This window comes from Marmota monax, unplaced genomic scaffold, assembly GCF_021218885.2.
Source record: "Marmota monax isolate L192 unplaced genomic scaffold, Marmota_monax_Labrador192_F-V1.1 WCK01_AAM20220418_F8-fsc00120, whole genome shotgun sequence".
Taxonomy (NCBI): Eukaryota; Metazoa; Chordata; class Mammalia; order Rodentia; family Sciuridae; genus Marmota; species Marmota monax.
Window position 1 is genome coordinate 4,899,972 of NW_026694424.1, and position 12,968 is coordinate 4,912,939.

The 12,968-nt window shown below is 39.5% G+C and overlaps 1 protein-coding gene across 2 annotated transcripts in view; it reads right to left on the reverse strand.

Annotated features, from left to right (window-relative positions):
- Positions 1-12,968, reverse strand: part of Trio (trio Rho guanine nucleotide exchange factor) — a 339,986-nt gene that overhangs the window by 18,305 nt on the left and 308,713 nt on the right. For both annotated transcript variants that reach the window (XM_058570740.1, XM_058570741.1), the window contains exons 40-47: positions 11,615-11,718; positions 9,460-9,529; positions 6,962-7,051; positions 6,309-6,401; positions 5,581-5,631; positions 5,303-5,380; positions 4,257-4,448; positions 1,835-2,012 (exon numbers count right to left, since the gene is read on the reverse strand). In XM_058570740.1, coding sequence (XP_058426723.1) covers positions 1,835-2,012; positions 4,257-4,448; positions 5,303-5,380; positions 5,581-5,631; positions 6,309-6,401; positions 6,962-7,051; positions 9,460-9,529; positions 11,615-11,718 — 856 coding nt within the window. The remainder of the gene's footprint in view (positions 1-1,834; positions 2,013-4,256; positions 4,449-5,302; positions 5,381-5,580; positions 5,632-6,308; positions 6,402-6,961; positions 7,052-9,459; positions 9,530-11,614; positions 11,719-12,968) is intronic.

The following is a 12,968-nucleotide window of genomic DNA, read 5'->3' on the forward strand; positions in this document are numbered from 1 at the left end:
ACCCTAACCCAAATTCTTAAGGTGTTCAAACCTTTGTGGATTATTACAGTTAGATGCAGTGTCCCCGCCTGGGACTCAATGGCAAATGTTAAGAGGCATCCTGGCACCAGAGGCCCTTCACAACTGTGCAGGCCCCAGCCTCTCAGAGGAGTAGGCAAAGAGCGAGGAGGAGGCTAACGTTTCCACAGCCCCTGCCCCATTCAGGATCTTTATTATTATCATCATCATCACCTACATTGCACGGCATCAGTAACCTTCAACATCATAGCCTAATCATGCTTGCAGTATGGGGCAGTTTATTCTATTTTAAAGATAATTACAGAAACCCGGCAATTTCCCAATCCTCTGTGATGAACTGGTGTTTAATGCAACACTTAGGAACAATGTTTAGAAGACCTGTATTCACTCACAGCCAGAGGATCCAATTCTATGGCAAATGAAAACAATTATTAGCCAGAACTGGACAGAAGAAGACTGGAGTGGATACCCAGGCAGCAGTCCCACTGGGCTAAAAGGGCCACATGACTTTAGATTCCCTGAGTGCTTCTGTTCCTGGCTTTAAAATGTCATGCAAGGTGTAGAAGTGGTTTTCTTAGGACAGAGACATTACCATACCCTCCTGGATTGGGGCACAAGTATGGAGCATGGAAGCTAAGAAAAGGACACAGAAAAGAGAATTAACAAGCATACAGATGCTGACTAAATTCTCCAAGCTTTCCACTGATCACCAAATTCAAGCCAAGAGTCACAAGGAGATGACCATGTATGAAGGGGTAACTAGCGCGTCCTGTCCATTTTTGTTTTGCAGCTCCTCTATGATCACTTGAGTCATGGAAACTGGGAAGGGTAAAACTGTGCCTTGTTTTGAATGAGGAAGGGAGGTTTGGGTGTGCAATACACTTGCCAACATCTCCAACAACCTTGGCAAGCTCCATTTTACATCTTTGTGCATCCTGCTTCCAGGGACAGGGCAGTACATATTCTGTACTAAACAGAATGGAACAGCACAGCTGTGAGGGTGCTTGATGGCTGCTCCAATCCTGACTGCCACCAACAACCGTAGGGACTCTGGGCAGACTATTAATCCACTTTGTGTCTCAATTTCCTCATATGTAAATTGGACACAATAATAGTATTTGCCACAGAAAAATGTATGTTAAGTTCAGTCATTATTTTTAACATGAATGGGAGACAGATGAGAAACATAAACATGTACACTAGGGAAAGAACATATGTGGAAGACCAACCTTTCATGTGACTGAGTCACACTCTCTGGCTGGGTGTTTTGAGGTGTCCAAGTAGCAGAAATGCAGCAGGACTTCCCCACTCTTCTTAGGTTCGAGGGACGGTGTTGTGTCTCGTGCATGGGCGTGTCTTGCTACAGCCCATGGGTGGAGCTATGCTTACCTGTTCCTTTGTAATATAACCCCTTGCCCTGTTTGGGATAGAATGTTCCATGGAAATACCTTTTGTGTGTCCCCTCATTTTATTGTGCCCTTGGGTGTGACCTACCTAGATGTCAGTCAACCTGCTGACAGCAGACATCATGAAGCTAGACTCAGCCCCCTGAAACTTGACCCCTTGCCTCATTTGAATGGCTTCTCCTCAATAAAAGGGGTCAGCACGTGCTCTCTCTTTCTCTCTTCCTGTGGACCCTTAAGGTCAGAGGAGCCGTCACAGCGACCCCAAAGAAAAAGGTATTTTCTGTCTCTTGTGTGGTTATTTCGTGAAGCCCAGTCAGCCCAGTTCACCTGGAGTGACCCCTGAGTCTCTTAGTCATGAACAAAACTCGGCAAACATACACACACACACACAGTCACAGAACACATATTACCATTTAAAAAATTGCGCTGGTTTTCTAAAATTTGGTTGATTTCATGGATCCATGTTTGCCGGACACTTGGATTTGACGAATGCAAAATGAAGGTCTCTACCACGTCACCTGTCCTTGATGTCAGAGCAAATTTACATGGATCATTTTCCACATTTTCCTCCAGGCAAAGGCAACTCACCTTTAAAAAAAATCAAAGCATTGTTCACAATAGCTAAGATGTAAGAGCAATCCAAGTACCCATCCACCAATGAACAGATAAAATGTGGTGTATGTGTGCAGTGAAGTACTATTCAGCCTTGACAGAAACAAAGGCTCACGTGCATAGCCTTCCCATGCAATGAACACAGGTTAACTCTGGAAACTTTCTGCTGACAAACTAAAGTACAAGAAGCCAGACACAAAAAGACATTTATATGAGGTCCCAGAATAGTCGACTCCATGGAGACAGAGAGTAGAATGGGGCTGCCCAGGGCTGGGGTAAGGGGACAGTGGAGATTCAGTGTCTAATGGCTACAAAGTTTCAGTTCTGTAAGAAGAAAAGAGTCCTGCAGACTGAAAGTGGTGATGGTACAACAATGTAAATACACTTTTAATATCACTGTGCTATATGCTTAAGAATGGGTAAGAAGATAAATTATATTACATGAACTTTACCCCAATACAAAAATCAAAGCACATTTATCCCCAGTGGCCAAGTGCAAAATGAATTTCATCCTTTCAAAACATAAACAACTATTTTTTGGTTGAGCTGCCATTTTTACTGCCTCAGAAACTATTGTAGGTTGAGTTCCCTTAAAACGAAATTTGAAACTTTTTGAGCACTGACATTACATCACAAATGGAAAACTACACACCTGACCTCATTTGATGTGTTACGTCAAAATGCAGGCACACTCAATATATGGCATAGCACTACCTTCAGGCTGTGTTTAAAGTGTGTGTGAAAGTAAGTGAATTTTGTATTTAGACTCAGATCCCATCCCCAAGATATTTTATTGTAATATCAAAACCAGAATATGCAAATATCCTAAAAACCAAACAAACAAACAAACAAACAAAACTCCCTAAAATCTGAAACACTTCTGGTCCCAGGCATTTCAGATAAGGGATATTCAACCTATATCATGAAGCTTTTCAATGTCTCACTCAGTTACATGGAGATCATCAGGAGATGAATGTTTTGATTAATAGCTTAAACAATTTACTAGAAATGTGGACCTTGGACTGCTAAAAAAAAAAAAAATCCCTCTGCAATGACCAGTGTTTATTCCTTACTTGCTTTCCCAGGAATAAAAGAAGATACCACTTAAAAAAATTTAAATATCAATAAAACATAGGAAAGTATATGTGCTATCATGATTAAAATACAGAAAATAATTATAGAAGAAGCAGAATACATAAAATAACAATGAGAGAATTTCTAAAGTGCTGGAGCAATTTTCTGTCTAGTGACTTGTGAAAAGAACAGATGGGAGTTCTGATGGGGGGTGGTGGGTCATCATGCACAGGGGAGATCATGCTCCCAGAACCTCAGAGGTAGAGGTCTCCAAAGGCTGGGGCTGGGGTCTTAGAGGTGGCATGAGATACAGATACAGGACTGTAATTCATCTCCTGGTGAAGGCAACCACCTCCTTCAGCTTCTTGGCCCTGAAGCCTCTGCAAGGTATTATGGGTAGAAGTCCCTAAAGCCCAAAGGCTGAACCCTGGACAGATCTGCTCCAGGTTCAGGCACATGGAGGCTATAATGTTACTGGTGTGCTGAGAGGTCTGCAGGGACCCAAGTGACTTAGTGTAGGAGATACTAACAAAGGGAAACTTATCTCCCTTCTGACCCCAGGCTGCATTGCTAAATAGAAGGGAAGGAAACTGGGGGAGATACTTGCATCTCCTAGGGCCTATTTGCTGGGACTCAGCCCTCTTCTGCTCTTCTCTGTCTCACCCTCAATTTACAGATTTCGGGCTATTTGCAATAATTTTCTTTGTCCATTTATTTGTCCTTCTCTTCCATTAGAGAGCATGCTACATGAGAGCCTGGAGGGTAGCTGACTGGTCCATCTCTGGAATTCCATGCCTAATGCTGAGTGCTCGGTACTTCCTTGCTGAATGGAGGAAAAGAATAAGACACAGAGCAGCTATTTTCTCTGGTCAAAGAGTGATACTCCAAAGCTGTGCTTCTGAATTTAAATCAAGGTTTTACATGGTCATAGAGAGGTGGCACACAAATACTACCCAGTGAATGGTTATAGTCAGACACAGGTATGTGCAATACATGAGCAGTTCCTGAATACAGAGAGTGGAAAAGGGGGTCCTAGAAGATTCTCTAGATATTTAATAAGCCAGAATATGTTGTCATAAAAATGAAAGTAAGATGGGTACATGTTTTATGTTGGCACATGAAAAAACTTCCACAGACACACATTACCTTGATACTGTTCTTAAACAGGAATCCTGGCATGGAGAAGCCCTTTTTTTTGTCTAGTGGTTCACTGAATATGACGATCTGTTCAAAGAGGAAAACTCGCCTCTCTTTGCAGCGAGGCAGAAGTCCTGCATCTTGGTCTGTGACCAAAAATGTGTCCTGCAAGAGCAGTTTACCCTGGGCGACGATTTTACCCTGAAAGAATAAAAATGGGGCAAAGGAAGGGGAAAAGAAAACATTTCATTCAAAGTTATCTAATGTTCTGTTTTCTTTAGATTTCCTCTCACAGAATAATATACTTTTCTTTTTTTCTTTCTTTTATAGTGATGAACTCTTAGCCTCAAACAGAACGATTATATAAATAAAAGTCATGCCAGCTTCTGCATAACCACTGGCCTCACTTAAAACTGAAGAGTAGGAGTGGAGTCTGAAAGTCTTTTCCAGCCTAGAACCGTTGCTCTCTCTGAGCAATCCTGAACCAGCAGCAGGAACAATCATACACATACTCAGAGTCTGTGTCTTCAGAAGCCCTCCAGGGAAGCTTGTACATGCTAAATCTGAGAACCACAGTACCCAAACTTTAAACCTAATTCTCTGGCAAAACAGGGACAAGGCAAGTAAAAAAAATCCCATCTCCTTACTCAAGAGCCAGAAAATAAGGATTCTGCTCTGAGCTTATCTTCACGATATGTAATGAGTAATATGAGTCTGGTAAGCCATAGGAAGAAAGTCTGTTAGGTTGACGAGGAAAGCAGTGACCCAAAGTCAAGCTCTCAGGGATGCTGAAGGGTAGGGGCCACCTGGGTCCTACTGCATCCCTAGCTACCACAGCATTAAATGCAGGGAAAGGAAACTCAATTCTTATGATGGTAGAGGTAGAGGGCCTAAAAAGAGGTAGAAAGAAAATATCAATCAGGTTGAGTAAAGTAGGAGAAGACAGAAGACTAATCAAAAAGGATCCACTCTCTAAACGTGGAAAGAAATAATGCAGAACAAAAGAAAGGGACAGAAGGCAGAGGAGCCCTTTCAAAGAACAACAGCTGCATTACGTCGAATCCTTGCAGCCTCCCCACGTTCATCATGTCGTTGCACCGCTTTGGGACTATGCACATGACTTCCACGGCTTTCTGTGGGTGCAGAGAAAGCAGAACACAAGTTCAAGTTCCTTGGGAAAAATCTGAGGGCTGCCCCTCCACTGCACCAAGTTCAGTTCCTCTCCCTCCCCATCCTCTGATGAGTCCCCAGGGCAGGCCAGACTCCCATGCTGGGGATACTCGGGGAAGAGTTAAGGGGAGGTCTGCATGGATACAGCCAGGACGCAAAGTACCTCTAATTCTGATGTGTCCAGACTAGCTTTTTTGGAGTACTTAAGGAAGTCCTGCAAGGAAAGTGGAGAGAAGGACATGGTAAGAGAGGCGAGGACCACAGTGTGTCATACAAGGCACTGGGCTCAGGGCTGTAGTTCTATTTTCTCATTCAATTCTCAGAAGCACAACTAAAAGGCATCCTGATGGCAAAGCCACTCCAAATCTGATGGCTCCTGCTCTACTCTAAGATGGGAGCTTGTCCCTCTTGATGTCCAGGTCCTAAGTTTCATGTGGTGCCGCCTTTAGTTGTGTTTAGTAATTTAAATCAATTCAGGGTTATCACTAAGTGGGATACCCAGGGAATAAAATAAATAAAACAGAGTGGGATACATAGGGAATAAAAATGTAACTTCATCCAAGGCTCTAAGAAGACTAAGAAACATTCAAAGTCAACAGAGCTGAAGAAAAATCATTATCCTTCCAAGGAAACAAACTTGTGTTTACTGACATTTTGATTCACAAATTGAGGTACATGAAAAACTGAGATGGCAGTGTAACGTGTCTTATTAAAGTTTTAAAAATTAACTTTGAAATATTTAAAATTAGAGGAAATGAGGCAGCTTCATATTTCTTGCAGAAACAAACCACATTCCTCACTTTCCAATCCTGGCCTTCCCCGCCCCATGGAGACTTGTTCTTTCACCAATCTTACTCCCCAGCCCAGGGCTTATTCCCTGTAGCCCCTCACCTTCAGCAACAGCTGGTACTTCATAATTCTCTGCACAGGTTTGATTAACAAATCTGTGAGCTGCAGTCTGTGGCCAAGGCGCTGCTTTAAGTCCTGTAGATTTAAATGAGAATAAACTGTCTTAAGTGTTGTTCATTAAAAAGCAATTTTTCATTCCTTGTAATTGTCAAAAGGGCTGACAACAATACTGCTGATAAAAACAGTAAGAAAAATAGCCATTTCTAAGGATTTCTGAGTTTTACACTTTGACCTTTGTGAGCAGTTTTTCAAAGAAGTTTTTTACATTTGTTAAAAGACCGTTTTCAATGGCTTTCTTTTGTTCATACAAATGTATTTGTTGTTTTTAAATTTTTAGGCAAAAGTTTTGCTCATGAATTATTCTGAATTTGTAATGAGCTTTAAGTTTATGCCAATAAAAACACTTATTTTTAAAGATGATATCCCCTGAATGGCAGGGGACATGACCATAGACTTGAATTCATACTCATTCCTCTGACGTAGAGGATAGAAATGTAGCTTCAGAATTCTTATTGCTCAGGCCAGTTTTCTGAAGACTGCTTTGTTTCCTGTGAAACCAATGATACTTAAATTTTTAGAACTCAAAATGTAACAAAAAATTCAGAAATAGTTTCTGTTCCTATCTTGGGTCTTACCTCAAAAAAGGTATCAATGTATTCTGAGACAATGTGCTCAGACTTTGGTTTATTTTGACAATAAACTATGTACATGTGCAACCTTCTCTCCTAGGAATGAAAAAGGCAAACAGATGGGTTAGAACAATAACAACTGAAAACTCAATCAGAATATAAGAACACATGCATATTTCAGCACATTCATAAAGGAAACTTCTTAAAACAAAGCTGCATGGCCGAGGCTCTCAGGAGCACATTCCACGGACACAACATCTTTGTTGTATGTGGTGCTGAGGATTGAACCTGGGCCGCATGCATGCCAGGTGAGCGCGCTACCACTTGAGCTACATCCCCAGTCCGGCTCAGGAGCACATTCCAGACTCATGACACGGGCTAGTGTTCTGTTGGTGGCTCTGAAAACAGACCTTCATGATTGTTTCCCCACACAGACCACATCCTTTACAGTATCAGTAAACACCACTGCCAGCAAAAGAACACACTTCTTAATATTAAACTAAGAATTATTCCCATCCCTCCAAGTCCTGCCAATAGTCCTGTTAAGCCTAGCTATTCCTAGCAGACAAGAAAAAGCTCCTTATTTTGGGTAATACTGGGGGTTGAACCTAAGGCTTCACACACTCTAAAGTGCTCTACCACTGAACTACATCCCTACCCATTTTTAAGAATTCCATATGGAGACAAGGTCTTGAGAAAAGTTGCCCAGACTGTCCTCCAACTTGCCATCCTCCTGCCTCAGTCTGGAGTGGCTGGGATTACAATGTGCAATGCTGCACACAGCTAGAAAATTCTCTTTAATCTCAAGTCCAAAAGACAGGAAAAAATGTGGACAGTGAGCCTCCCTTACTGCAGCGACCCTCAGAGTGTGGTGTGCAGCCCTGGCGGTCCCTGAGGCTTTCAAGATTCTTTTCAAAACAGCATTAAGATGTCCTTTGCCTTTGTCACCATGTTGACATCTGCACTGATATACAGAACCAACAGTGGCACCGTGGCAAATGTTCCTCACTGCTACAAATTTACAGCAAAAAAAATAGATAGCTTATCTTCAGAATATCCTGGATGAATAAGAAGTTACTCATTTTATTAAAACTCCACCAGAAGTATACAAGTTTTTAACATTCTTGTGACAAGACAGAAGTCTGCACAGTGCTTCTGCTTATATAACTGCTTTGAGGGAAATCACCTGAGGGGGTCGACTTGCAGGCTGAACCAACTGCCTTTTTTTTTTTTAAAAAAAATCATTTATTTATTTTATGTTTTTTAAATACACGACAGCAGTGGAATGCATTACAATTCTTATTACACGTATAGAGCACAATTTTTCACATCTTATTACATGTATAGAGCAGTGGAATGCATTACAATTCTTATTACATGTATAGAGCACAATTTTTCACGTATAAAAGTATGTTCACGCCAATTCATGCCTTTATACGTGTACTTTGAACCAACTGCTTTTTTTTATAGGCCACCAATTTTACTTGAAAGAGTGTTGGACATAAGCTACAATTCTTTAAGCTTCGATATCTAGTAGACATTTTATTGAACATGGATAAAATAAGCCTGTCATTTCAAGGTGAAAAACTGGCAGTGTGTGTGAATAACGAAAATTCCAGCTTAAAGCAAAAAATTATAATTTTGGAAACACATCTGCCACAAAAAACTTGATAATACTTAAAAGACTTCTAAAACACAGGTAGCAATGTTAAAAATGTGATTTTGGGGATAAAATGATTAACACCTGAAAGGTTTGCCCAAGTCAGTCTCCTAATGCCCGAGGCAGGATGTCACAAGACCTAGCCTAGGACAAGACCCCTGAAGTGAAAGAAAGTCCAACAGATTTAATGTAACTTCCAGGGAAAAGTTCACCAGCAGGTTTTTATATTACATGCTGCAATTAACCATTAAGAAATGATTACTAGTCATATTTTGGTGTAGTACCTAAGAAAATTACCTGCAGAGGCTATTAAGATACTCACCTGTTTCTGATTAACACCTGTGTGAGTGCGGATTCTTTTCATATACTTTAACCATAAAACATACAGCAATAGGTTGAATGCAGAAGCAGACATGAAAATCTACTTCTATTAAGCCTGACAGTAAAGATATTTGCAAAAATGCATAAATGCTTGTCATTAACTTTTTAAAAAAATATAGTGATCTTTCCTCAAATAAAACCTCAATGCTAATTCTCCTATTTTCGATATATTAGCTACTCTGCTAAGTCCTCTATGCATCTTCCCCAAATACTTGTCTACCTGCAGACATGTCAAAAGTTTCCTTCTTTAGGCCTGGCTCTGTCCCATGTCCAACCAGTACTGTTATCAGCCAAACAGCCAGCTGGGGCAGGACCAGAAAAGCAGATAGCTCACTCATCGACACTGTATAGTTTAATTTTATTCTTAACATATGCATTCTTATAAACTATGAGTGATTTCTTCTTTAATCTGTTGGCTAAATACAACATCAGACTTGAATGTAAATAATGCCTTTGAACTTACGTGTTTCACAAAGAGTGATCCTAGTTTTTCTGGATCTTCGAGGCACTTCTCTAACTCTCCTAAAAAAAAGCTGAAAACAGGGGAATATATTAAAGCCGTTTCCTTGGCTTTCTAAGTTTGGATTAAGGTTTACATTTTCAAAACAGTCTTTTCAGACACAGGCAGTTGATAAGAGCAAAATTTATACTTAAACTAACATAAACCACACAGAAAATATTTGTAGGAACATAAAGCAAGAAGAGACGCAGCTGTAAAAGACAAGGCAGAATCAGGCGCTCCTCCACTGGCAAACTTCCTTTTCTTGTCTGAACATTTCTTGTCTCACTTTCTTCAAGGACATAAACACTTAAGATTTTTGACTAAATACTGAGTGAAAAATAAATGTTTCAAAGCAATGAATTCATTTCACTTCTGAAAAATTGGTCTTCACACCTGTGAATTTTACGTTAACTCTATATTAAGTTTTAGAGGCTCAGATCGGATAACAGATATAAAATACTGACTATGTTACCTGTGTCAGCTTGCTGAAGTTTTGTCAAACACCATCAAAATCAAGTAGTAGGTTATAAATACTAGCTCTCATTAAGATTAAATTAGATATAATCAGTACAAAATACTAGTAGGATTTCTTCTTTTAATATGTATATTCACCTAAACTACCACTTGCATGTTTATATTTATACTTGGTATTTGTTAGCTACAAACCAGCATGGCAATGTGAGTTCTGTAGCACTTGCAGTTTTAATATCCTCCCAGCTCTGTAAATGCTATGGCAGGCAGTATCTCTGGAAGAAAGTTCTTTGATCATTTCAGGAACAAATGGGTTGCCTCCCCATTCCCCATCACAGTCTTAGCCTTGGGAGTAGAAGACTAAATAACAAGATTGAATATTCCTTTTAAATTGGTTTCACTGGGCTTTTGGTAAGTCTATATAGTTTATACATTAGAGTTACATACATATTGGAGTGTTATTTTTAAAGTTGTTTATGAGTAACAATTTGTTTATGAGTAACAATGAATTAGGCATTTTTTAATTACTAATTTTTTTAATTACTAATTTTTATTACTAATTTTAGTATTAAATATTACTAATATTAAATATTGCTAATATTTAATATTACTGGTAATATTAAAAAAAAGGGAACACCCATACCTGGATTCAAAGGTTTTATATTCCATTAGGAGGGACAAGAAGAGAATTCATAAAATCGTTCTTGATGTACACCACTGCAATCCCTCTTTATAACTGTACAATATTTTAGTCTAAAGGGCACAACTGTGTCTGCTTTCTGTGTACAAGAGAACACACCTGGTTGGGATGTGCAGGCCTAATGAGAACAACACCCCAGCCTCAGCTCTGGAGAGAAAGGAAGGCTCTGTCTGTGAATGCAGCTGTGGCATGTAAAGATGGGACAGCAGGAGGCCTGACCAGGTGAGTGCAGCTTGAATGTCCCACAGAATTATCAGCGGCTAGCACTAAGCAATCCCCAGATGATTAAGGATTTTTAAAATTATAAGAAAAGTGACCTGAAGGGACAGGTGTGTGATGGAAAGCTCCAGCAGGCCAAGGGACACTACGGTAGCACCAGCTGCCATGTGGCTCTCCTTCTAGTTAGGACAGATGTGTACTAGAACCAAATTTGATTTTCTTGGGCAATCATTAAACTGAGTTGGATAAATGAATGTATTCAAAAGCCTCTAAAAATAATTTGTATGTAGATAAAAGATAGCTGTACTTCTACTTATAAGAAGATGCTGTTCTAAATGCTTTTCAAGTATCAACCCAGTATGTCTTCATAAATCCCATGGGGTGGTGTAGATGAAACAGAAACAGGATGTGAATCAAATGGTTTAAGGTTGTGACTTGGCCATGGCCCCGTTGCAGGTGGCCTCTGTGAGGTGCTTCTGGCTACTCCCTGACCTAAAATTAGAGTGTGGACCAGCATGAAAAACATAAGACTCCTGCCCACACATGAATGCGACTACAAAACACCTTGGTGCATCAATACGTCCTTTGTGCCAGCTTCCTCCGTGAGGCTGCCTGGGTAATAAAATGAGATGTATCTGTGATCTCCTTCACCACTGGGCTGACCCGACAAGGTGAGCAAGTGTGGATGCTTTGCATACTGTCAAGCATGATATGTGCTCTACATACTCTCTGTGCCAGTCATAAATCTGATGGATGTTGCCAAACACAATCTTGTCTTTTCCCTTCATGTCATCAGGAACACCATCTTCTTTCATAAGTGCCATATAGCCCTGTAATGGAAGATGGCAGCATGAGATTATTTATGGAATGTTTGAACCAAGTAATGGATTATCAATTAATAGTTCCAAAGAACAAGTCAGACAATATGCATTGTCTTAATTTAAAAACAAACAAAAAACTGTACATAAAAAGTGTCCTTAACTGTTATTTGAAATATACTCTAACAGTCATTGCTGTAAAATTCTCTTCTGGAACTATTTAGCATTCATAGATCAAAATTCTTCTAAGGAACTGAAATAGTTTAAATAAAGATAAAATTATTTCATAAAACAATCTGATTGGATATTAAATATTTGATTAGAAATACATTTTCTTATTTATCTCAAAGACAAATATTTGATAACAAAGATTTTCATTTTTTGGATGATTATATACTCTGTGAAGAATTAAACAATATTCTTTTCATAAATTGATTTTTTAACCACAGTGGATAAAACATGCTATTAAACTTGCTTTAAAACTTCCATTTAACTCAAGTGGGATTCAGTCTGTACAAGAACCTCTTCAGTATTCAAGTTACTTGCCTCACAGTTAAAAACGACTGCAGAGAATTCAAGCATGTTGAATCTTTTGTTACACCATTAACTGCAAAGTGTATTAACTATAAACTGTAACTTGTACTGCAATACTGAAAGAATAAATGATACTATTATTTACTGGAAAAGCAGCTTTTTGATGAATTAAGTTTATTAATATGATTATGCCCTTAACTTACTAGTATAAAAAGCTTGGTTGTGCTATGGTTAAGTCTTCAGCACCTTCTGGCCAATGAAACTGGCAACTCTGAACATATATGGATTCTGGGTAAAACTGAATCCGTATCTGGGCCATATGAAGTTCTTCAACTACTAAAGTCATTTCTGTGATGATATCCATAAATTCAAGATTTTCATACGTAATTACAAAAATGGTTGGATGTAATTTAAAAACTTACTTAAAAAAAGAAAAAATCATACCAGCTGGGCGTGGTGGCACATGCCCATAATCCCAGCAGCTCTGGAGACTGAGGCAAGTTCAAAGCCAGCCTCAGCAAAAGTGAGGCACTAAGCAACTCAGTGAGACCCTGTCTCTAAATCAATAAAAAATAGGGCTAGGAATGTGGCTTAGTAGTCCAGTGTCCTAGAGTTCAATCCCTAGTACCTCCCACTCCCCAAACCCAAAACACCAGAAAAACACACTAAGATGTACTAAGCAAAAAAAAAAAAAAGGGCTTTTCAATTGAATATAGATTCAGTTGTAT